The sequence below is a fragment of the Chiloscyllium punctatum genome, chromosome 18 (genome assembly GCF_047496795.1).
Source record: "Chiloscyllium punctatum isolate Juve2018m chromosome 18, sChiPun1.3, whole genome shotgun sequence".
NCBI lineage: Eukaryota > Metazoa > Chordata > Chondrichthyes > Orectolobiformes > Hemiscylliidae > Chiloscyllium > Chiloscyllium punctatum.
The window spans coordinates 99,257,972-99,283,268 of record NC_092756.1 but is presented as its reverse complement, the minus strand read 5'-3'; the positions used below and the strand labels follow the sequence as shown (position 1 = coordinate 99,283,268).

The following is a 25,297-nucleotide window of genomic DNA, read 5'->3' as shown; positions in this document are numbered from 1 at the left end:
ATCTAGCCCAGTGCTGGTGCCAGTGCCCCACAATCCAAAACCCATTCCTCCCACTCCAATCTCTGAGCCACACACTAAACTCCTTCACGTTATTTATCCAGTGTTAGTTTGCCAGTGGCTCAGGGATTAATCCAGAGATTGTTAACTTGGAGGGTCTGCTTTTTAACTTAGTTCCAAACTGTTCAAATCTCCTTCTAGTCCCATCAATGTTGTTGATCCCAATGTGGATCCCTCCCCTTCCTTCCCTCTCCAATCCCAAGGAGATGTCCTTAACCCTGGCACCGGGCAGGCCACACAGCCTTCAGGACTCCTGCACCTGGCTGCAGTGAGCAGTATCTATCCCTCTAATTATATTGTCCTTCACAACCAAGACGTTCCTATTTCAACCCCCAACTTGAATGGCTCCCTGTACCACAGTACTGGGGTCAGTTCACTCATCCTCCCAGCAGACCCCACTCTCACCCGTACAGCTTGCAAGAACCTCTAACTGCTGGACAATTCCAAAACTCTTCAAATATTACCCCTTAGGTGCCAAAACCCACAGCTACACTCTCCAGATCAACTCTGAATGAACTAATCTGAGGGGTATGACTGATCTAAAGCAAAGTGTCCAGTTAATATCCCCCCCTCCCCAATGTGGCACAAAGTCTGCGTCTCAAACTCCACTTTCTCAACTTCGATCCAAAATTCCTCAAGCTGCAAACATTTGCTACAGATGTGTTCAATTTGGATTACTTTGGTGTCCAGCAGCTCTCACATCCTGCAGCAGCAACACATCACCTGACCGGCCACGTCTGTTGCATTTTAGTAATTAATCATTCAAGTATCCCTGCCCTTTATCCTGGGTTGTATTTTTTTAAACAACAGTATTAATCTTACACTAACAAGCTTTCTCAAAAGAAATTAAGAAAAATTACGATTAGAGATCTATAAAGTAAAAATAGGGTGTAAATGTGTATAGACTAAAAATACTCACTGATTTGGTACTTCATTCAGGCACAAACAACTAAACACTTCTTTCCTTCCTCTACTAACTCCCTGAGGTACTCAACTCTAGCACTTTACTGTAAGTTGCACTCTCAAGTGCTAAGTCACACTCAGTTGGCTATTTAGATATGCTCCCAGCAAAAGCATCTATATTAATCATTTAAGGAGGTTCCAGTTTCAGCTGGTTCTTAACTACTCTGCTCTTTCACCATGACTTTTGACAAGTCCTTGCTTAAGGCTAGCAACTTCAGAACTTAAAATAAGATTTCAGTTTAGTGCCAACCACAAACTAAATTAGATTTGCACAAGCGAGTTTTGAGAAGATTTGTAGCTCAGGTTGAGGTTCTGGATGTAGGTTTGCTTGCTAAACTGGAAGGTTCATTTCCAGATGTTTCATCACCCTACTATGTGACATCTTCAGTGGACCTCCAGGCGAAGCACTGTGGATAATTTCTGCTTTCTATTTATATGTTCGGGTTTCTTTGGGTTAGTGATGTCATTTCCTGTTCTTTTTCTCAGGGGGTGGTAGATGGGGTCTAACTCGATGTGTTTGTTGATAGAGTTCCGATAGGAATGCTATGCTTCTAGAAAGCAGGAATTATCAACAGTGCTTTGCCTGGAGGCCCACTGAAGATGTCACCTAGTATGGTGACGAAACGTCTTGAAATGAACCTTCCAGCTCAGCGAGCAAGCCTACATCTAGGTTTGTCCAAATGAAAGATTTAGTCTTCCTCACACAGCAATGCATGCAGTCAGTCTTCCTTCAGTACCAATCCTTCGATGTTGCAGCTCACTCTTGGTACTGACCTGCCGACAGTGTGGCACTCCCTCACTCCCATCTGTTTGCAGAGGGAATTAATGACCATGTTGGTTTGTCAAAGGTGCAGGAGAAGGAGAAGAAGGAATCTTCCAGCTTCTCACTGGGCAGGAATAAAAGACAACTCATGCAACAAAGACAAGGTTTATTTTATTTGGCCTCATATAATGTGACATTCATAACCAGCAAGGCATCAAATTCAGCAGCATCTCGATGTCGGACACAAAGGGGAGGTGCCCCTGATCCTAAGCGATACAAAAACATCAGGTAAACTCCCGACTCAGAGGGAGACAGTTTCAGTAGCCCAACAGCATAGGTTGCTAGGCCTAACCAGGAGAGCTGATGCAGAGCTCAGTCAGTCATTCCCCTCTCTGTGGGTCACACCGGAGACCTGTGTAAACACTCCTACGTGTGGCAGTGCCTCAAGACTAAAGGCAGACCCCACACGCCCGTTCTGCAAATCGCAGGCAAAGCAGAGACCTCCTCACGGACCACAGTGATCGAGGTGAGTGGGTGAATGAAATTGTCAAACTCTCTCAAACCAGTCCACAGTCGCCCCACACTCCCTTCTACCACGCCCCACACTCCCTTCTACCACGCCCCACACTCCCTTCTACCACGCCCCACACTCCCTTCTACCACGCCCCACACTCCCTTCTACCACGCCCCACACTCCCTTCTACCACGCCCCACACTCCCTTCTACCACGCCCCACACTCCCTTCTACCACGCCCCACACTCCCTTCTACCACGCCCCACACTCCCTTCTACCACGCCCCATACCATTAACCCCTACCCCACTACCCTGCCCAAAGTAAAGCTTTAAACTTAAATATTTGGTCTAAGTTAATCTCAGCATTCAGTTGATTCAATGAAATGAGATGAGCAGGAAAAAGCCATCAGCCTACATGAAGCTGTGAAGACAGCAGGACAAGTTGGGAAAGTGTTAAAGTGCAATGGGATCCTTGACCTTATTCAGAGGGGAACAGAGTACAAAAGGAAGGAGGTTATAGATCTCTGGTTAAGCCTCTGTGGGGACACTGAGTCCCAGCAATTTGGGAAGGTTTTCCAAGCCCATGGAGGAGAAGAGGAGATTTCCCAAAACGGAAGTAGGGATAATGGGCTTCAGAGGTAGAGACTGGAGAAGCTGGGAACTGTAGGAGAAAAGCTTCCAGCAAGATCAAATGGAAATGGTCAAAGTGAACTATGGACCAGATTGTGCTGCCTAAAGGGCAGAGGAATCCAAAATCAACAGTAATTCTGGGAGAGAACTGCAATAGCACGGCAGAAGGAAATGTTGCCGGGCTATGGAGCAAGGCAGGGGAATGGGATGAACCAGCACAGACACAGGGCTGATTAGCCTCCTTCTACAATATTCTGCCCAGTTCTTCACCAGCAGCTTATTTGGTGTTAGTTATTTTGGCTCTTTGTGCATTTCTCTGCCACTGCCCTGGAACCCAGCCCCTTCACTCTCGTGATTATTGAAAGTGATGGGCAATTCTGAGACAGGCAACGTAGCAGCAACAGAGCACACACGTTAGGGAGAGTCAAATCAACTCAACGATAAATCATGGTGACCTGTTGAACTTTGTTAACCTTCAGATCAGCAAAACAACACAAGAGGTAACAAGTGGAAACTTGGAACAACCTTCCCCAAAACTCTATGGAATGTGGCGGTGGGGATCGGAGATACAGTTGGAGCTTTCAGGATAGAGATGGATAGACTTTTTTTTGTTGAGTAATCGTATCAAGGGAGACCGGGAATAGTGAGTAAATGGAGTCAATGTTGGGGGATACACATTTACGACAGAGACAGGAACAAATTTCCTCTCTGAGAGGATAGCAAATGTGTGGGATTCTTTACCACAGAGGACTTGCGAGGCTGAGTCATTAATTATCTTCAAGGCTGACAAAGACAGGAAGGGAGTCAAGGGTTTTTAGATTACTTACAGTGTGGAAACAGGCCCTTCAGTCCAACAAGTCCACACCGACCCTCTGAAGAGCAACCCACCCAGACCCATTCCCCTACATTTACCCCTTCACCTAACACTACAGGTAATTCAGTATGGCCAATTCACCCGACCTGCACATTTTTGGACTGGTTATAGGAAAAAGGCAGAAAAGTGGAGTTGAGGATTGTTAGATCAGCCATGAATGGTGGGAGAGACTCGATGGACTGAATGGCCTACTCCTGCTTCTACCTCTTATCAGCTTATAGAGGCCGGGGTATAGATTAACAGAGACACTGAGAATGACATTTAATGGGATATTTCAGAATATCTTCCTGCTAACAACACAAAATTCTAAAGGGAGGGTCCACCATCTGTCATTAGCAAAGGAAGTGAGAGAAAGGATCAAATTTAAGAAAAAAGCATATAACTGTAGAAATTTGAGGGGTCAGTCAGATAATGAGCGAGAATCTGACAAATGACAGAGAATGACTAAAATGTTATGCAGGGGAAAAAATATCAAGGACTGTGGAGTCATATAGCAGGAAAACAGACCCTTCTGCCCAAACAGTCCATGCCAACCATATTTCCAAACTAAACTCATCCCATCTTCCTGCACTTGGTCCATATCCCTCTAAACCTTTCCTATTTGTGAACTTATCTAAATGTCTATTAAACACTGAAACTGTACCCACATCTACCACTTCCTCTGGCAGTTCATTCCACACACAAACCACGCTGAGGAAAACGGTTGCCCCCTCATGTCCCTTTGAAATCTTTCTCCTCTCACCTTAAAAATATGCCACCTGGTTTTGAACTCCCCAACCCCATTGAAAAGACCCTTGTCTTTCACCTTGTCTGTGCCTCGCATGATTTTATAAATCTCTATATGGTCACCCCTCAACTTCCTACGCTCCAGTAAAAAAAAGTCCCAGTCTTCCCAATCTATTTTATAGCTCAAACCCTCCACTCAGGGCAACATCCTGGTAAATCTTTACTGAACCCTCGCCAGTTTAATAATATCCTTCCTGTAACAGGGCGACCAGAACTGGACACAGCACTCACCAGTGTCCTGTACAACCTCAACATGACATCCCAATGCCTATACTCAAAGGTCTGAGCTATGAAGGTAAGTGTGTGAACACCTTCTGAACCTTCCTGTCTATATGTGCCGCAATTTCAAAAATTATGTACCTGAACTCCTAGGTCTCTCTTAAAAAGCTAGCTAAAAATGTAAAAACAGCAAGAGTTTCTACAAGTATTTAAAAAAAACACAGTAAGCAGGTGTTGATCCTCTCAAGGGTGAGAATGGGGAGTTAAATATAAATAATGAGGAAACGATGGATGAAATGAACAAAATATTTTGCTTCTGTCTTCATTATAAAGGATATAGAAAACATTCCTCATGATACTGTTAATCAGGAAGGAGGGAGGGAGACAAATTAGCAAAACTACAATTACAAAGGAAACTGACTGAGAGCTTCAGGTGACAGGTGTGTGTGTCTGATGGACTTCATCCTGGGCTCTGAATGAGGTGGCTAATGAGGTAACAGATATATTGCTGTTAATATCCAAAGTTCCATAGATTCAAGAAAGGTTCCATCGGATTGGAAAGTAGCAAACATAAGACCCTACTCAAGAATAGGGATGGCTCAGTGGTTAGCACTACTGTCTCACAGCGTCAGGGACCCGTGCTCGATTCCAGGCTCAGGCAACTGTCTGTGTAGAGTTTGCACATTCTCCTTGTGTCTGTGTGGGTTTTTTTTCCGGGTGCTCTTGTTTCCTCACACAGTCCAAAGATGTGCAGGTCAGGGTGGATTGGCCTTTGGAAATTGCCCATAGCATCCAGGGATGTGTAGGCTAGACTAGATTAGCTATGGGGAAATGCAGAGTTAAAGGGTAGGGGTGTGGATCTGGGTGGGATGCTCTCCGGACAGTCAGTGTGGACTTGATGGACCAAATGACTTGGTTCTTCACTGTAGGGATTCTAAAAAAAAAGGAAAACAGGAAACCACTGGCCAGTTGGTGTGACATCTGTCAGGGGCAGATTGATTCAAAAAGTTAATAACTGCACACTCCCTCAACGCTGACCCTCCAACAGTGAGGCACTCCCTCAGCACTGACCCTCCGAGAGCGTGGCACTCCCTCAGCACTGACCCTCCAACAGCACGGCACTTCCTTAGCACTAACCCTCTGATAGCATGGCACTCCCTCAGCACTGACCCTCCGACAGTGCGGCACTCCCTCAGCACTGACCCTCCAACAGTGCGGCACTTCCTTAGCACTAACCCTCTGATAGCATGGCACTCCCTCAGCACTGACCCTCCGACAGTGCAGCACTCCCTCAGCACTGACCCTCCGACAGTGCGGCACTCCCTCAGCACTGACCCTCCGACAGTGCGGCACTTCCTCAGCACTGACCCTCCGACAGTGCGGCACTCCCTCAGCACTGACCCTCCGACAGTGCGGCACTCCCTCAGCACTGACCCTCCGACAGTGCGGCACTCCCTCAGCACTGACCCTCCGACAGTGCGGCACTCCCTCAGCACTGACCCTCCGACAGTGCAGCAGTCCCTCAGCACTGACCCTCCGACAGTGCGGCGCTCCCTCAATCTGGGATGGGTTTTGAACTCAGACCCTTGTGGATCTGTAAACAAGGCCAATGGGTTTGCAGATGGGGAGGATATATAGCAGGTCATGTGGGATGGGTGAAAAATTTGGGGTCAATCCAGTTTTGACAGGAGAGTGGTGGCAATCACAGTTTCCTTGGACGGTGGGTGAGGCTATCACACGTGGGGTTTGCACTCATCCATCCAGTGCCTGTCAGGCAGTGTCAGAGACTGACTGAGCCTCTCCAGTGTAAAGTCTTCTCCAGATCGCATTAAATATTGTGGCAGCTCCTGCTTAGGCCAGCAACACTCCAGTGCAACAATCAACAATTCAACTTATTTACAATATATTTACAGCACAGCCTCCAGCCTGATCAAAAATACTTGGCAGCTCAAAAAACCAAAACGAACCACACCCACACATTCACCATTTTGATATCATTCTGTGCAAAATATCCGACAAACTCAAACAGACTCAAGTGCAAATATTCCTCAGGGAGGTCGACATCAGAGAGCAGCTAAACAATGCACAGAGGAGAGAGAGAGAGAGAGAGAGAGAGACAGACAGAGAGAGGGGTACTCAGAGACAGGAGGACACACAGAGAGTGCAACAGCAAGAGATGGAAAAAGAGAGAGAGACACACAGTGAAAGACACACCCAGAGAAAAAGGGACAGGGAAATGGAGACAGACAGAAGGCAACATTGAGGGAAGAGATTAAAAAAACTGGAATGTGAGATCAGTAATAAAGAGAATAAAACAAATCTGGAATAAATGGAAGGGGCAAGTGAGAACAAGTGAATGGAAAATAAGAGAGGATGGGTAAAAAGACAGAGCAGTGTACGTACCAAGACATGGTGTCTCTCAGACCCTCAATGAGTGATGGAGCCTCAGCTTATAACCTCTGTTCTGAAGCATGGACCCTCAGACTAGATTACACTGCTTCAGTCTGGCTCAAACTGCATCTCAAACCCACAGCGACTCTCTGCTAACTGTTACGTGGATCCCCAACGTACAAACCCACTGCCTCACCGATCTAAACAAGTGCAGTGAACGAGTAAACTGTGAGTACAGCACAGTGTGACCTTTACAGGGCACAGGCAAAAGTGAGGACTACAGATGCTGGAAACCAGAGTTTACATCAGAGTGGTGCTGGAAAAGCACAGCAGGTCAGGTAGCATCTGAGGAGCAGGAAAATCAACGTTTTGGGCAAAAGCTCTTCATCAGGAATCCTGATGAAGAGCTTTTGCCCAAAACGTTGACTTTCCTGCTCCTCGGATGCTGCCTGACCTGCTGTGCTTTTCCAGCACCACTCTGATGTAAACGTTACAGGGCACAGCCTGGAGGCAGGCAATCCATGGAAGCTCACCCTCCCCTGAACAACATTTCAATTTAGACCAGAGGTGCCACACAGTGTTCCACTAGAGACCGCTCATTTCAGGGTTAGATACAGCATTGTATCACCTCACAAATCAGTCCCAGACTCAGACTGTGCTAGACCCTGGTCAGTCCCAGGTCAAACATCTGCCCTAATAAAGCCCTCTCTGTGACAACAGGTCAAGACACTGAAATGGGCAGGTTCACTACAGCTACATCACAGCAAAGTCCTTTAGCCAAATTCCCAGTGTACACCCTTGTGCTCTCCCAACTCTACCTCCCTGGCTCCCTCCCAGCCCCACCTCCATCTCCTAATCCCTCTGTCTCTTCAGTAACCCCCATACTCCCCACTCCCTCAATACCCTCTCCCTAACCCCACCTCCATCTCCCAATCCCTCTGTCTCCTTAGGAACCCCCATACTCCCCACTCCCTCAATACCCTCTCCCTAACCCCACCTCCATCTCCCAATCCCTCTGTCTCCTTAGGAACCCCCATACTCCCCACTCCCTCAATACCCTCTCCCTAGCCCCACCTCCATCTCCCAATCTCTGTCTCCACAGTAACACCCCCCCCATACTCCCCCACCCCCTCATACCCACATCCTTCCTTCTTCAGTCCCTCCTGAATCTCTCTCTCTTTCCAATGTCCCTCTCCTGCTCTCCCTACCTTGCCTCTCATTCCTCCCTGCCCTCCCTCCATCCTCCACACTCCCTCCCTCTCCTGTTCTGAAGGGGTCCATGAACCTACGTGCTACCCTGCAGACCCTAACCGTTTCTATGGTGATACATATACTCAACAGTTTATAAATATGGAACCTTGTTTCTCTTTTAGGAGAAATGAACAAAACATTTGACAGGACGGATGTAAATCTGTTTGTTTTCAGCAGCTCAGACTCCGGTCCCTGAAGAAACCCTCAGCTGCCTGGCCTTCCCGGAAGGTCACCGTCAGGGAGTTTGCCGTGACATCAGTCACTGTGACGTTACCAAGGGGAATGGAAGGCTGCCAGCCAATGGGAATTGAGCCAGTCATCCGAATGGGAGAGGCGGAGCCTGCAGACAGGAGGGAAAAGAGAGGCAGAGGATAAAATCTCACTCATTCGGCCCATCAGTGTCAGACTCTCCCAGCTCCAGGGAGCTCCGCCAAACCAACCCACCTAACCCAAACCTCACCCTACCAACACCCACCCCCAACCCAACTCAACTGCATCCAACCCCCAACTCAACTGCATCCAACCCCCACCTCAACTCCCTCCTTCAAATCCACCACTCCAACCCAAACCTCACCAAACCCCACCCCACATCACCAATCCCCACCCCTTCTCCCTTGGATTGGGCACTGCAGCGTGGGATGAAGAGATAAGGGGAAGAGAGAAAAAGGAACAGGAAGAGGTAGAAAGAGAAAGAGTTTTGTTTCCATTAGGTGAGGATGTCACAGGCTAGGCCAGCATTTGTTGCCCATCCTAATTGGGGGAGGGTGGTTAAGAGTCACTCACATTGCTGTGAGTCTGGAGTCCCATGTAGACCAGACTAGGTAAGTGTCCTTCCCTAAAGGTCATTAGTAAACCAACAATCAATTCAAGGTTATCATCAGGCTCTTCATTCCAGATTTTTATGGAATTCAAATTGCACCATCTGCGGTGGCAGGATTTGAACCCGGGTCCCTAGAACATTAACTAGGTCTCTCGATTAACAATCAAGTGATTATACCACTCGGCCACCAGCTCACCATGTGAGGGAAAGACATGAGAGTGACCAAGGGTGGGAGAAAGCGGCAAGGAGAGGGACAGGAGAGAGAGGGGTTTAAAGGGAACTGTGTGTGTGTGTGGGAAAATGGGAGAGGTAATGTGAGATGGGGAATAATAGGGGGAGGCTAATCCCCTCAAGACACTGAGGAGAATTTCCTGAGGATTAACCAGGACCAAAGGCCTCAGTGATTGGCATCAACATGAAACAGAAAGCTCAGATAGAGGGGAGGGGCGGGAGGGTGACCGACTTTCAGTGCAGGGCGGACGTTTCAGAGTGAGAAGCTGCATTTACACGGCACCTTTCATAACAGGAAGCCAGCGACCAGAGGCGAACTCAGCGAGGGGTTTGTGCCTCACAGTCTGTCACTCACCTTCGTTTGCCTCGGGACAGCTCTCACTCTGCAATTCATCCTCAAACTCCGAATCCACATATTTTTCACTCAGCTCCCTGCCGGTCTCGTCCTCAGACCACTCACTCATCCCATGCCTCTCCGTGATCTCACTGGGTTCTTCAGTAGAGCCGGGCTTGGCCAGTTTGAAAAACCTGTGCTTCCGGCTGAGGGAGAACTGGATCCGTTTGCCGTTTTCCGCGTGTTCCCGCTGACCCAGACTTGACACCGAAGTCCCGTCAAATTGTCTGGACAGGGAGAGGCGCAGCTCCCCCTTTTCTTTCAGCTTGGCCGCACTCCGCAAATCCATCCCATAAATCCGCTGGCAACAAACAACAAAAATCAAACCCAACGCTTTGATGCATCTTTGCCCTTCGCAGTTTCAATGTTTAGTGCTAGGAGGACAAGAGGGTATCAGTTTAAGGTTAGACGGGAAAGAATAAAGGGGAACCTGAGGGGCAACTTTTTTACACAGAGGGTGGTACGCATTTGGAATGAGTTGCCAGCAGAAGTGGCTGAAGCGGGTACATTAACAACATTTAAAAGGCATTTGGACAAATACATAAGGATTAGAAAGATATGGGTCAAGTGCAGGTAAATGGAGTTAGTGTGGACGGACATTTTGGTCGGCATGGACCAGGTTAGGCCAAAGGGTCAGTCTCCGAGCTGTAGGTTGCTATGACTGTAACTCACTGCTGAGGCCAAGGGAGATGCCAGTGGTTAAACCCAGACAACAAATACTTTCATTTATGTAGCACCTTCCAGTACCTCAGGATGCCCCAGAGTGTTTCATGGCCAATAAAGTTTAGAACCTCATCTTATGTAGGGAATGAAACAGGAAATCAGCGCACAGCAAGCTGCCACAAATGCCCAATGTGACACCGACCAGGTGACCTGATCATTCTTAGAATAGGGGAGGCGATGGTCTAGTGGTATTATCGTTAATCGGGAGACCCAGGAAACGTTCTGGGGACCTGGGTTTGAGTCCCTCCATGGCAGACGGTGGAATTGTGTTCAATAAAAATCTGGAATTAAGAATCTAATCATGACCATGAGTTGATTGTCAGAAAAACCCCATCTGGGTCACTAATGTCTTTTAGGGAAGGAAACTGCCATCTTTACCTGGTCTGATCTACACGTGACTCCAGACCCACTGCAATGCGCTTGATTCTGAACTGTTCTCTGGGCAATAAGGGACGTGGAATAAAAGCTGGTCCAGCCAGCAACGTCCTCATCCAGTGTATGAATTTTTTAAAAACTGAAGAGAAGGCTGTTCGGCCCCTTGAGCCTGTTCTGGTATTTAGTTAGATCATGGTGTGCTCGAACCCTTTGTAGTTCCGCAACCGTGAAACATCCTGATCCAATTAAAATCTTTAATTCTTGGTTTAAGCATTTTCAGTAGACTCACCCTCCCCATTCCCACCAGCCTCAATGAGCAGTCTTTCTTTGGGAGGGGTGGGGGTTGTAGAGAAGAAATTATAAAATGCCTACATTGTGGAAAGATGCCATTCAGTCTACCTGAAGAGCATCCCACCCCGACCCACCTCCCTACCCTGTCTCTGTATTTCCCATGGCTAACCCACACATCTTTGAACTGCAGGAAGGAAACAGGAGCACCCGGAGGAAATCCACACAGACAGTCACCTAAGGGTGGAATTGAACCTGGGTCCCTGGCATCGTGAGGTAGCAGTGCTAACCACTGAGCCACCATCTGCCCAGTTCTGCATTGCCACAGCTCTGCGTGAGGAAACAATTCCTGGTGTCACCTCTCAGTTTTAAGTTATATCCTTTGATCATCACGACTGCATCCTCATTAAGTCTGTAGCTTGGAGAGAATGTAAGGCCCCTAGACTGTGCAACTGAGGGCAGTTAGGGGTCAACCACATGGGACAGTGGTTCTTTCTTTGTTCTTTCATGGGATGCTGGGGACACTGGCTGGGCCAGTTCTTGTCTCCCATCCCTAATTGCCCCCTTGAACTGAATGGCTTATTTGGGCCATTTCAGAGGGCAGTTTTGCGATAGGTCTGGAGTCACATGTAGGCCAGACCAGGTCTAGGGACAGCAGATTACCCTCCCTGAAGGACGATGGTGAATGAATGAGATTGGGTTTTGACAGTGATAATTTCACCATTACCAAATTATAATTAGGGGTGGCTCAGTGGCTACCTCTGCTGCCTTACAGCATCAGGGTGCCAGGTTTGACTCCAGCCTCGGGTAAACTATCTGTGTGGAGTTTGCACATTCTCCCCGTGTCTGTGAGGGTTTCCTCCGGGTGCTCTGGTTTCCTCCCACAATCGAAAGGTGTGCAGGTTAGGGTGGCTTGGCCATGCTAAACTATCTGAAGTGTCCATGGATGTGCAGATGGGTTAGCAATGGGAAGTGCAGGGGTTACAGAGTTAGGATAGGTGGGTGACTCTGGGTGGGATGCTCTTCACAGGATTACTGTGGACTCGATGGACCAAATGGCCTGCTTCCACACTGCAGGGACTCTGTGATTCTAATCATTTGTATATAATTTAGATCCAATAATCAATTCGACCAGCTGCAATGGTGGATGTGGGATTTGACCCCATGACCCCAGACCATCAGTTCATCAACATTACCAATCCAATGGCATTACCATTATGTCACAATTTCCCCAGAAACAGTGGGGCACATTAGGCATCCTGTCCTCACCCAACACCCATGGACACCAACAGTGTCCCCTGTCCCCAGCCCACGAGGGACCAACAGCTAACTCAGGCTTGGCCCTTCGTCCCTCTCTGATCTGTGGGAATCAGTGCGTATGAGGGGCTGTACCTACAAGGTGGTGGGGGAGAGGCCAGCCCCGCATTTACTGAGCCACAGGGGAGGATGAACTGGACGGATATTTATTTGCGGGTCAAGATTATTCACCAGCCGGACACCAGCCTTTACCTGCAGTAGGTACCTCTTCGGCTTTGGGCCTCGCTTCCTGTATCCTTGCGCCCGGTCTCTCTGCTCCCTGCAGGGGTAAGTGCCAAGCGGGAAAACAGGGTCAAATTTAACAGAAGGAACCAGAAAAAACCACAGGTAACCGTAGTAATGGGCCTACTAGCACAGCAGCTACCTCCAGCCTGTGGTTTCAGTGTGAATCTCCTGTGAGTAAGCAAACTAAATAGTCAACTGATAAATTCCAGAGGCCAGGAAATTGTTTGAGTTTTAACCTTTTCTTTGGAAAATCATTTTCTGGGATGTGAGCCTCACTGGCAAGAGGCTGGAATTGATGGCCATCCCTTCACACTGAGCAGGTAACTCACACCTTCAACCAGTGCCATAAGACTGTAAGGCATTGGAGCAGAATTAGGCCATTCAGCCCATCGAGTCTGCTACACCATCCAATGAGATCATGATTGATCTGACAATCCTGAAATCCAATTTCCTTTCATGCACTGCAGATCTTTTACCTTTAACTTAGAATTGTTATACAAGGAAGAACTTCCTAGACTATTTCAAAGGGAAAATAACTAAAGGGATTGACTGAAGGGATCAAGGAGCAAGGAACTAAAGGGGGAGACCGGGATTAGGTAACTGAGTTCAATGATCAATGATGATCATATTGAATGGTATAGCAGGCTTGAGGGGCTGAATGGCCTGCTCCTATCTTCAATGTCTCTAACCACACATGGTTACATCTAGGCCCAGAGCCGCTAACTGTAGCCTCCCTCCTCTTACGAAGGGGCATAAATGAATCCATTGGATTGTTATGACAATCCCAAAGATGATCCAGCATTTTGTTTCCCAATTTTCCAATCCGTAAGGTAAACTTGTAGGTTGAGTTAGTAGTTAGGAAGGCAAATACAATGATGGTATTTATTTTAAGAGGACTTGAATATAAAAACAGGGATGTACTTCTGAGGCTCTATAAGGCTCTTGTCAGACCACATTTGGAGTATTGTGCCCCATATCTTCAGAAGGAGCATGTTCAGAGGTGATGCACGAGAATGGTGCCAGGAATGAAAAGCTTAACATATGAGGAACGTTTGAGGACTCTGGGTCTATACTCAAGAGTTTAGAAGGATGAGGGGGATCTACTCGAAATATACAAAATACTGAATGGCCTGGACAGAGTAGATGTTGGGAAGATGTTTCCATTGGTAGGAGAAACTAGGACCTGAGGGCACAGTCTTAGAGTAAAGGGAGATCCCATTGGAACAGACATAAGGTGAAACTTCTTCAGCTAGAGAGTGGGGAATCAATGAAATTCATGACCACAGAAGGCTGGGGAGGCCAGCTCATTGAGTATATGTAAGACTGAGCTAGATGGGTTGTTAAGTGTTAAGGGGATCAAGGGTTATGGGGAGAATGGAGTTGAGAAATTTGTCAGCTTGATTGCATGGCAAAGCAGACTCGATGGGCTGAATGGCCTAATTTCTGCTCAGATGTCTTATGTTATGTTATTCCCAAACTCCCCAGACTGGGATATGAACTCACATTCTCTGGACTATTAGTTCAGTAACATCACTTGGTAGAACAGCTGTAATCACTGCCCAGCCTTAGTGCCTGAGATTGACCATTAACCTTCATGAAGTAGGAGCAGACTCAGGCGATGAGAGACACTTTCCCCTCACCAAGGTTCACTGTTGATTTTGATTCAGCTTTTCTTGGTACTTTATCTAGTCTGAACCATGGACAACCAGATTTTAAAATTCAATTTCACAAGCTGACACTGAGGGACGATGAGTCAAGGGGGATCCAATACTTCACAGCACCCGACTTTACAAACGTTTATCCCTGTAACAAAAAAAACTCATGACAGACCTGTGTTGGGCACACCACTACTCACAGGGCAGCTTCATGCACACATGTCTAACATCCCGTGCAAACACACATACACTGCTACGCATATCCAACATCCCAAGGGCTGCAGGGCATATACAGAGGATTGCAGGGTGTATACACAGGTTCCAGGGTGTACGCACAGGTTGCTAGGTGGATACGCAGGGTTCCAGGGCCTATACGTGAGGGTCCCAGAACCTATATGTGGGGGTCCCAGGGCCTATACGTGAGGGTCCCAGGACCTATACGCGGGGGTCCCAGGGCCTATACGCGGGGGGTTCCCAGGGCCTATACGCGGGGGCTCCAGGGCATATGCACAGGGCAGCATAATATCTTCTTACTTTTCCTCATAAGCCATGACGAGACGGGGATCCAGTATGTGATCTTCCGGTTCCCATGTACTGTATCTGAAACAGAGGCAAAGGCAGAGTTTACGTGACAAACCCAACAGTGACACACTCAGTCACCGGATTCCCACTGGCAAGTCCTCAGCAAGTGCAACAATCTTTGTTTGTCTTGTTTTTTACAAAAAGACTTGCATCCCTGGAGGGCTTCTCACCACCTCAGAACATCCCAAATTACCTGACAGCCAATGAAGTACTTTCTGAAGTGGGCAGTCACTGCTGTAACAGCTGCCTGCCTATGCACAGCAAGACTCCACAAGCAGCAACTCATCGTGACTAGGGAAATCATTTCAGTGACGTTGGTTGCAAACAAATATTAGCACCAGATTGTTTAGGAGGGATTGGTGAAGGAGAGAAAAAAAGAGAAAGAGATAACTTGACTCCTGGTGTTCCTCAAAATACAGGACGTTCTGCTATAACAAACACTTGAGTTCCTCTACGACCTTGCACTACAGAAAACCACACCATTGGGGATCGCTATAGAAAACCACACCATTGGGGATCGCTATAGAAAACCACACTATTGGGGATCTCTATAGAAAACCACACTATTGGGGATTGCTACAGAAAACCACACTATTGGGGATCGCTACAGAAAACCACACTATTGGGGATCGCTACAGAAAACCACACTATTGGGGATCGCTATAGAAAACCACACTATTGGGGATCGCTATAGAAAACCACACTATTGGGGATCGCTATAGAAAACCACACTATTGGGGATCGCTATAGAAAACCACACCATTGGGGATCGCTATAGAAAACCACACCATTGGGGATCTCTATAGAAAACCACACTATTGGGGATCGCTATAGAAAACCACACTATTGGGGATTGCTACAGAAAACCACACCATTGGGGATCTCTATAGAAAACCACACCATTGGGGATCTCTATAGAAAACCACACTATTGAGGATCGCTATAGAAAACCACACTATTGAGGATCACTACAGAAAACCACACCATTGGGGATCTCTACAGAAAACCACACTATTGGGGATCGCTATAGAAAACCACACTATTGGGGATCGCTACAGAAAACCACACCATTGGGGATCTCTATAGAAAACCACACCATTGGGGATCTCTATAGAAAACCACACTATTGGGGATCTCTATAGAAAACCACACTATTGAGGATCGCTATAGAAAACCACACTATTGGGGATCGCTACAGAAAACCACACTATTGGGGATTGCTACAGAAAACCACACTATTGGGGATCGCTACAGAAAATCACACCATTGGGGATCTCTATAGAAAACCACACTATTGGGGATCTCTATAGAAAACCACACCATTGGGGATCTCTATAGAAAACCACACTATTGGGGATCGCTACAGAAAACCACACTATTGGGGATCGCTATAGAAAACCACACTATTGGGGATCGCTACAGAAAACCACACTATTGGGGATCGCTATAGAAAACCACACTATTGGGGATCGCTATAGAAAACCACACTATTGGGGATCACTACAGAAAACTGTTAAAACCATTCATAGAAAATTTGCGTTATCTAAACAACGACCACAATCCGTCAATTGCGTTATAACCAATTCACGCTGATGAAAAGTTCATTATAACAGAACGACCTGTAGTTGACTATCCACATGCACCAAGGAGGATCAGTCAGGCGCTCTCTATTCAAGCAGAGTCTGTGTCTCTGGGTGATATGGTTTGGAAACTCAACATGAAGACAACAGTCCGCACTCCATGATAGTAACCCATGACCACTCAGTGCACACACTTATGTTCAGAATCTAAAATTAGTGGAGAGATTAACAGCTGATTCTGTTGAAAAGGAGGTTTAATTTAACTGGGTGCAGTCACATGTGACTGATCCAAATCATGAATATGACTTGTGTAGGTTTAATGTTTTTCTCGCAGTTTCATGCGGTCCATACCATTTTGTAATGAAAAAGAATGAAATGGGTCAGTACCCAATCAGGAGAGACTCAGTGTCACAGACATTAAAGTGTTAATGGAGCCAGCAGACCATGGCAATGATTGGTCAGTCACTGACTCACACGCACTCACTTGGACATGCTCAATAACAGAGCCAGCACTTCCCTTCCCCCATTTGGCTGCAGAAATACTGCAGAACGAGAGAAACCAACAGAATACATCACGTGATTAACTCAAGCACCAGAGCAAGCAGTACCTTCACTCTCAGACACAGACACTTACACACACGTACACATACAGAAATACACGTACACACACACAGACAGACATGTAGACATATACACACAGACACGTACACGGTCACACAGGCATGTACACACAAAGACAGAAACACACACAGGCATATACACACGTGGATACACAGACTCGTACATAGACATTGACAGACACATGCAAATGCACACATACACACAGACACGCACATGCATACACAAATACACAGATGGAAAGACACATACACAGCCACAAAACACAGACATGTACACCTACTCACACAGACAGACGGACAGACATGTAAATTCACATGCAATTGCAGAAAACAGATACAGAGTCACATACACAAGAGTCATAAAATATGCAGAGAAATGTATGGGCAATAATTTTGGAGCTCAACGTCACTGGGAGCTGCATGTAATAACAAGGGGGATTAGAACTAGTCCTTTGCAACACTGAAGCTAAGGATTGAAGTGGTGCCCAAAGCCTTCCCATTCCAGTCTCAGCACTGACCCTCCAACAGTGCGGCACCTCCTCAGCACTGACCCTCCGACAGTGCAACGCTCCCTCAGCACTGACCCTTCGACAGTGCGGCGCTCCCTCAGCACTGACCCTCCGACAGTGTGCACTCCCTCAGCACTGACCCTCCGACAGTGTGCGCTCCCTCAGCACTGACCCTCTGACAGTGCAGCGCTCCCTCAGCACTGACCCTCTGACAGTGCAGCGCTCCCTCAGCACTGACCCTCCGACAGTGCGGCACCTCCTCAGCATTGACCCTCCGACAGTGTGCACTCCCTCAGCACTGACCCTCCGACAGTGTGCGCTCCCTCAGCACTGACCCTCCGACAGTGCAGCGCTCCCTCAGCACTGACCCTCCAACAGTGCGGCACCTCCTCAGCATTGACCCTCCGACAGTGCGGCGCTCCCTCAGCACTGACCCTCCGACAGTGCGGCACTCCTTCAGCACTGACCCTCCCACAGTGCGGCGCTCCCTCAGCACTGACCCTCCCACAGTGCGGCACCTCCTCAGCACTGACCCTCCGACAGTGCGGCACTCCCTCAGCACTGACCCTCCGACAGTGCGGCGCTCCCTCAGCACTGACCCTCCCACAGTGCGGCACCTCCTCAGCACTGACCCTCCGACAGTGCGGCACTCCCTCAGCACTGACCCTCCGACAGTGCGGCGCTCCCTCAGCACTGACCCTCCGACAGTGCGGCACCTCCTCAGCATTGACCCTCCGACAGTGTGCACTCCCTCAGCACTGACCCTCCGACAGTGTGCGCTCCCTCAGCACTGACCCTCCGACAGTGCGGCACCTCCTCAGCACTGACCCTCCGACAGTGCGGCACTCCCTCAGCACTGATTCTCTGTCACAGAGTCAAAGAAATGTACAGAGAAACATACTGTACACATGTAAATACATACAGCCAGAGACATAAGCGTGCACTCACACAATCCCACACACAGCGAAACAGACACAAGGAGACCCAATCTCTCTCTTGTACACAACAGAGACAGAAAGGAAAATTTGAAATTGTTGTGCTTAGCTGTCAAGTGTCCCAAATTGACAACAATGACAGTTGTTCACAAATACATCACTGGCCTGTGCCATCCTGAGGATGTGAAAGGTGCTACCAAAAGACAAGATCTTCCTTTTACTCTCAGAATTTCCTCAAACCACCCATCGCCTTCATTATCACTCACCACTCGACCCAATGATATGTCTGCTCTGTAGCAGCTGCTATGACACTGTAATGGGATCACCTTTGGGCACCACAGAGTCATAGAGATGTACAGCATGGAAACAGACCCTTCGGTCCAACCCGTCCATGCTGACCATATTCTCAGCTCCAGGTGTCCGAACCTAATACTCCTCACTATTATACACAGCTCCCAGAAACATCCATCCCTGAAATTATTTCCTAAAGAAGTTGTAGATGTCTTGCTCATCCCTAGTTGCCCTGGAGAAGGTGGGAGTGAGCTGCCTTCTTGAACCATTGCAGTCCACCTGATTGACCCACAATGCCCTTAGGGATGGAATTCCAGGATTCTGACCCAGCAACACTGAAGGAACGGCGATATATTTCCAAGTCAGGATGGTGAGTGGTTTGGAGGAGAACTTGGAGGGGTGTTCCCATGTATCTGGACATGACCGTGCATTTGGAAGGTGCTGTTACCAGTGGATCTGCACACCAGTAGGTCACCAGGCCAGGAGATCACTATACTGGTAGATCACCATGCCAGTAGATTGCCACACCAATAAATCACTGGTGGATCACTACAGTAGTAGATCACTGTGCTGACAGATCACTGCATTGGCAGTTACTGCCCCAACAGATTGCTGCACCAGTAGATCACCATGCTGGGGTGCTATGTAAATATAAACTGTTGTAAAGCAGCAGTCCTCATCGTAGTACAACAACAACAAACTGCAGAATCCCCATTTTGCTATAATAAAGGGTCATCAATCTCTGAGGAGCAAGGGCTTAGGGGCTCAGCACCATCAACATGTATAAACATCCCCAACAGAGGCATGGGATTGAAGGTGATTTAGCAGTTTGGGTCAGAAATTGGCTAGCTGAAAGAAGACAAAGGGTGGTGGTTGACGGGAAATGTTTATCCTGGAGTTCTGTTGCTCGTGGAGTACCACAAGGATCTGTTTTGGCACACTGCTGTTTATCATTTTTATAAATGTGCTGGATGAGGGTGTAGAAGGATGGGTTAGTAAATTTGCAGATGACACTGAGGTCAGTGGAGTTGTAGATAGTGCAGAAGGATGTTGTAGGTTACAGAAAGACATAGATAAGCTGCAGAGCTGGGCTGAGAGGTGGCAAATGGAGCTTAATGTGGAAAAGTGTGAGGTGATTGACTTTGGAAGGAGCAACAGGAATGCAGAGTACTGGGCTACTGGTAAGATTCTTGGTAGTGTTGATGAGCACAGAGATCTTCATGTCCATGTGCACAGATACCTGAAAGTTGCCACCCGGGTTGATAGGGTTGTTAAGAAGGCATACAGTGTGTTAGCTTTTATTAGTACAGGGATTGAGTTTCGGAGCCATGAGGTCATGCTGCAGCTGTACAAAACTCTGGTGTGGCTGCACTTGGAGTATTGTGTACAGTTCTGGTCACCGCATTATAGGAAGGATGTGGAAGCTTCAGAAAGGGTTCAGATGAGAGTTACGAGGATGTTGCCTGGTATGAAAGGAAGGTCTTATGAGGAAAGGCTGAGGGACTTGAGACTGTTTTCATGAGAGAGAAGGCGGCCGAGAGGTGGCTTAATTGAGACATACAAGATAATCAGAGGGTTGGATAGGGTGGGCAGAGAGAGCCTTTTTCCTCGAATGGTGATGACTAGCCCAAGGGGGCATAGCTTTAAATTGAGGGGTGATAGATATAGGCCAGATGTCAGAGGTAGGTTCTTTACTCAGAGAATAGTACGGGTGTGGAATGCACTGCCTGTAACAGTAGTAGACTCACCAGGTTTGGTGGCATTTAAATGGATGAGAATGGAATAGTGTAGGTTAGATGGGCTTCAGGCTGGTTCCACAGGTCGACACAACATTGAGGGCTGAAGGGCTTGTACTGCGCAGTAATGTTCTACGTCTGTTTAACAGAACCAACTGGGATGGGGATTCATGGATGAGTAGAGGAGCTGGGACAAGGTGCAGAGAGAAGATCAGGACAGAACACTGGCAATCGGTTACTTACTTTGGGGGCCATCCTTTCCACTTCACAAAATATTCCACTCTACCCTGTCAATCAAACAGAAAACAAAGTGTCATCAGGTTGGTACAGTACACAGCACAGCTCATACACACAGAATGTATACACACAGAGTGCACACACACATGGAGCGTGCACACACACACACGGAGCACGTGCACACCCCCAGAGACCTAGCCAGCACACACACTATCACTACAGCCTGTAGTTGACGCCCTTCACCCACATTCACTGTGCGTTTCACAGAAAGACAGCCTCCAGCCAGCTGGCCACAGTTCACACAGTTACCTCCCTCAAAGATGTGATGTTGTGTGAACTGAGAGTCAGGAGACTTCATACTGATCACAGGCCAGATTGCTAAATGGAGGAATATTAAACTGGTACAATCCTGGAAAGAAACGTGGCACATGCACACTCTAACTAACTCCATGCTGTCTCTGACCTGGGAGTGTTTGATGTGAAACAGTGTAGAGGGAGCTTTATTCTGTATCTAACCCTGTCAACCCAATCTTGGCTGTGTTTCTAATAATATTATCAATTTAGACTGTTTATGCTGTTCACATGTCTGAAGGAAATCAGGTAGTTTGGAAATTAAGATGGTTTTAATTCTGTCAGAGATGTGGGTGTCACAGGCAAAGACAGGATTTTCTGCCCATTTCTAGTTGCCCTTGAACTGTGCCTCTTGAGGCCATTTGAAAGGGGAGCGAGGAATTAACAACAGTGCTATGGGTATGGAGTCATATGTAGAGCAGACCAGGATCGATGGCAGATTTCCAATCCTGAAGCATATTAGTGAACAGGATTTCTTTGACAGCAATCAATGATAGATTTGTGTTCACCATCATTGAGATTTGGCGTTGTATTCCAGACTTTATAACTGGATCGACATTCACATTTCACCACCTAAATGTGAACCCACGTCCTCAGAGAATTAGCCCACAATCCTCAGGATTTCCAGTGCAGTAACATGAGCACTTCAACACCAACTCAAAGACAGCATGGTGTTCCCTCAGTACTGACCCTCCGACAGTGCGGCGCTCCCTCAGTACTGACCCTCCGACAGTGCGGCGCTCCCTCAGCACTGACCCTCCGACAGTGCGGCGCTCCCTCAGCACTGACCCTCCGACAGTGCGGCGCTCCCTCAGCACTGACCCTCCGACAGTGCGGCTCTCCCTCAGCACTGACCCTCCGACAGTGCGGCGCTCCCTCAGCACTGACCCTCCGACAGTGCGGCGCTCCCTCAGCACTGACCCTCCGACAGTGCGGCGCTCCCTCAGCACTGACCCTCCGACAGTGCGGCGCTCCCTCAGCACTGACCCTTCGACAGTGCGGCGCTCCCTCAGCACTGACCCTCCGACAGTGCGGCGCTCCCTCAGCACTGACCCTCCGACAGTGCGGCGCTCCCTCAGCACTGACCCTCCGACAGTGCGGCGCTCCCTCAGCACTGACCCTCCGACAGTGCGGCGCTCCCTCAGCACTGACCCTCCGACAGTGCGGCGCTCCCTCAGCACTGACCCTCCGACAGTGCGGCGCTCCCTCAGCACTGACCCTCCGACAGTGCGGCGCTCCCTCAGCACTGACCCTCCGACAGTGCGGCGCTCCCTCAGCACTGACCCTCCGACAGTGCGGCGCTCCCTCAGCACTGACCCTCCGACAGTGCGGCGCTCCCTCAGCACTGACCCTCCGACAGTGCGGCGCTCCCTCAGCACTGACCCTCCGACAGTGCGGCGCTCCCTCAGCACTGACCCTCCGACAGTGCGGCGCTCCCTCAGCACTGACCCTCCGACAGTGCGGCGCTCCCTCAGCACTGACCCTCCGACAGTGCGGCGCTCCCTCAGCACTGACCCTCCGACAGTGCGGCGCTCCCTCAGCACTGACCCTCCGACAGTGCGGTGCTCCCGCAGCACTGACCCTCCGACAGTGCGGCGCTCCCTCAGCGTTGACCCTCCGACAGTGCGGCACTCCCTCAGCACTGACCCTCCGACAGTGCGGCACTCCCTCAGCACTGACCGTCCGACAGTGCGGCACTCCCTCAGCACTGACCCTCCGACAGTGCAGCACTCCCTCAGCGCTGACCCTCCGACAGTGCAGCAATCCCTCAGCACTTGACCCTCCGACGGGGGTGTGGGGTGGGGGGGCAGCATGACAGGAACACTTTCATGTAAAGCTCCCTCTACACTGTCCCCCATCAAACACTCCCAGGACAGAGACAGCAGGGGGTTATATACAGAGATCTGGTTTTGAATTGTGTACTGTCTGACAGTGTCATTAGGTACAACTACTGCCAGTTGTTTTGCTGTCAGCCTCTGGATACTTGTCAGGTGAGAATTTAACCACTGGGACCTTGTCAGGGAAAATAAGCACTCCCTGAGGTTGTGAGTCACCAGAATTCACTCAGGTCAGAAATCCACTCAGGAAAAGTAGCCTCTCGCCCCAACACCACATGCTAAAGCAGTCTGTGAGCTCCCCACACTTACACCATCTCACTCTGCCTTCTGGATCCTGGTGCAGTGGGAGGGGGGCAGGGAGGGAGGCTGAGAATTTCAGGGGGAACTGGGAGCATTGGGGGCTCAGATTGTTGGGTGAGAGCAGGGTTAATATCTTCAGCTCCTACTGCACAGGCACAGCTGCTGACAGGTCTAGGACCATTCCAGTTTTACTAACATTCAGCTCTCCATCTCCCAGAAGGTCATGGAACGTGATCCCTAATCAGTACTGCCTCCCTGTACAAATCCTCAAACTGGATACAGGGGGGGGGGACGGTCTATAGGAGGAAGACAATCCTCTCTAAAGTGTCCACACACACACAATCCCAGCACGAGTCACTCTCTGTAATCCAGAAGGGGAATCACTCCGTGCTGCTATAACGCTGTATCTCTGACAGTTTCCTTTATATCAGATACGTGCCGATATAATTCAGGGCTGTGTGATTTCAGAGCTGCCAGGAAGCAGCTTCAAGCACAAACTGAAATAACGCCACGAAATGCTGGAGAAACTCAGCAGGTCTGCCAGCATCTGCAGAGAGGGAACGTTTTGAGTCGGATAAGACTTCTTCAGAACTAAAGAACGCTTCGTGTGATGAAGACTGGTACAAACAATCCTGAAGATTCTTGGAATAAACATGACCAAAGCTTATGTGTAACAATGATCTCATCCTGTCTCCGTTTGTACATTGAGCTTCTTTCCGTCTGTACCCCATGTACTATGATTGTTATTAACTGTCCAGTAATTTCTCGTTTACTAATTAGATTTGGGTCACAAGCCTCTTTTCTTGTTACTGACATCTCATTGTAAAATTGCAAGTTACTTCTTACAAGAAACAATTGGATTATGTTTCGAATAAACAGACTGAACAACTCAAATCCCTGCCGGACTCTGCCCTTTTACAGATAAGTACAAAAGATTTGCAACTTCCAAAAGCTGCCTCACTGACTGAGCAATTTTAAACTCCCTCAACGCTTGCAACCTCATCCTCTCAGTCCATCCTCAGTAAAGAATTTTAACACTTCGTAATTATTCCAGTTCAAATAACCCTCCTACCCCTCTCCCTTCCCTCTGTAGCTGGGCAATGCATGATTTTTTGTCTTGCATTATTTATGTAATTCATCGTTTAATTATTGAGTTTAACACAGCAGCACTCTCCCTCCTGCTCTACATCTCTTCCGGAGCTTCTGCACCATCTGACGGCGTGTGGCCAGTTTTGAAAGCAGTCATTTATTTTATTATTGGGGAAGGGGGTTGGGGAGGTTTATTAATTGCCTTCAGTGCTTTTGGAAGTTGTTAAGGCTAGAGGTGTTTTGTATTGTCGCAGGATTACCTTTCTGATGCGCTTCTTGCTGATATTCTCCACGGCAAACACTTGCTCTCCGATTGCAGACAGCTCCATAAAGGCAGACTCACAGCTTTCTTCCTGCGCAACATTTTCACCAGCGCGTCCCCGACACACACACTCTCTCTCTCTCTCTCTCTGTTAGTTCACCCGTGCACGCGCACACCCAGACGCGCTCCCCACCCCGTGCACGAGCGCCCCCATTGCAAAGGAACGCGCCCCGGTACCACATATAAAGTAATTCTCAGTCGTTCACACAGAACTTAAGAAGTGAATAAAAACAAGGAGGGGGGGAGCTCAGCCTTTAACGGGTTCACCCCCGCCTTATGCAGCACTTGGTGCACTTTAAGATTAAAGTGAAATTGCAGCAACACTCTTATAGCAGGAGGCCATTCATCCAGATGGACTAGGAGCAGGGGGAGTTATTCAGCCTCCCCCCCCCCCCCCAGTTATTAGGATCATGGCTGACCATCACATACAG

General features: G+C 48.4%; 1 protein-coding gene across 1 annotated transcript; it reads right to left on the bottom strand.

Annotated features, from left to right (window-relative positions):
• Positions 1-8,351: 8,351 nt before the first annotated feature.
• LOC140489405 (chromobox protein homolog 7-like) lies at positions 8,352-24,921 on the bottom strand. Its single transcript, XM_072588931.1, has 6 exons — positions 24,805-24,921; positions 20,973-21,016; positions 15,011-15,076; positions 12,789-12,855; positions 9,855-10,194; positions 8,352-8,788 (listed from the first exon to the last, which is right to left on the bottom strand). The coding sequence occupies exons 1-6, from the start codon at positions 24,871-24,873 to the stop codon at positions 8,619-8,621; spliced, it is 756 nt and encodes a 251-aa protein (XP_072445032.1). The 5' UTR covers positions 24,874-24,921; the 3' UTR covers positions 8,352-8,618.
• Between the last annotated feature and the right edge of the window lie 376 nt (positions 24,922-25,297).

Coding starts and splice junctions, on each gene's coding strand:
- LOC140489405 (XM_072588931.1), bottom strand. CDS start 24,873: ATGGAGCTGTCTGCAATCGGAGAGCAAGTGTTTGCCGTGGAGAATATC. Junction 21,017..24,804: donor GCAAGAAGCGCATCAGAAAG/GTAATCCTGCGA, acceptor TTTGATTGACAG/GGTAGAGTGGAATATTTTGT. Junction 10,195..12,788: donor CGAAGAGGTACCTACTGCAG/GTAAAGGCTGGT, acceptor GTTTGTTGCCAG/CGGATTTATGGGATGGATTT.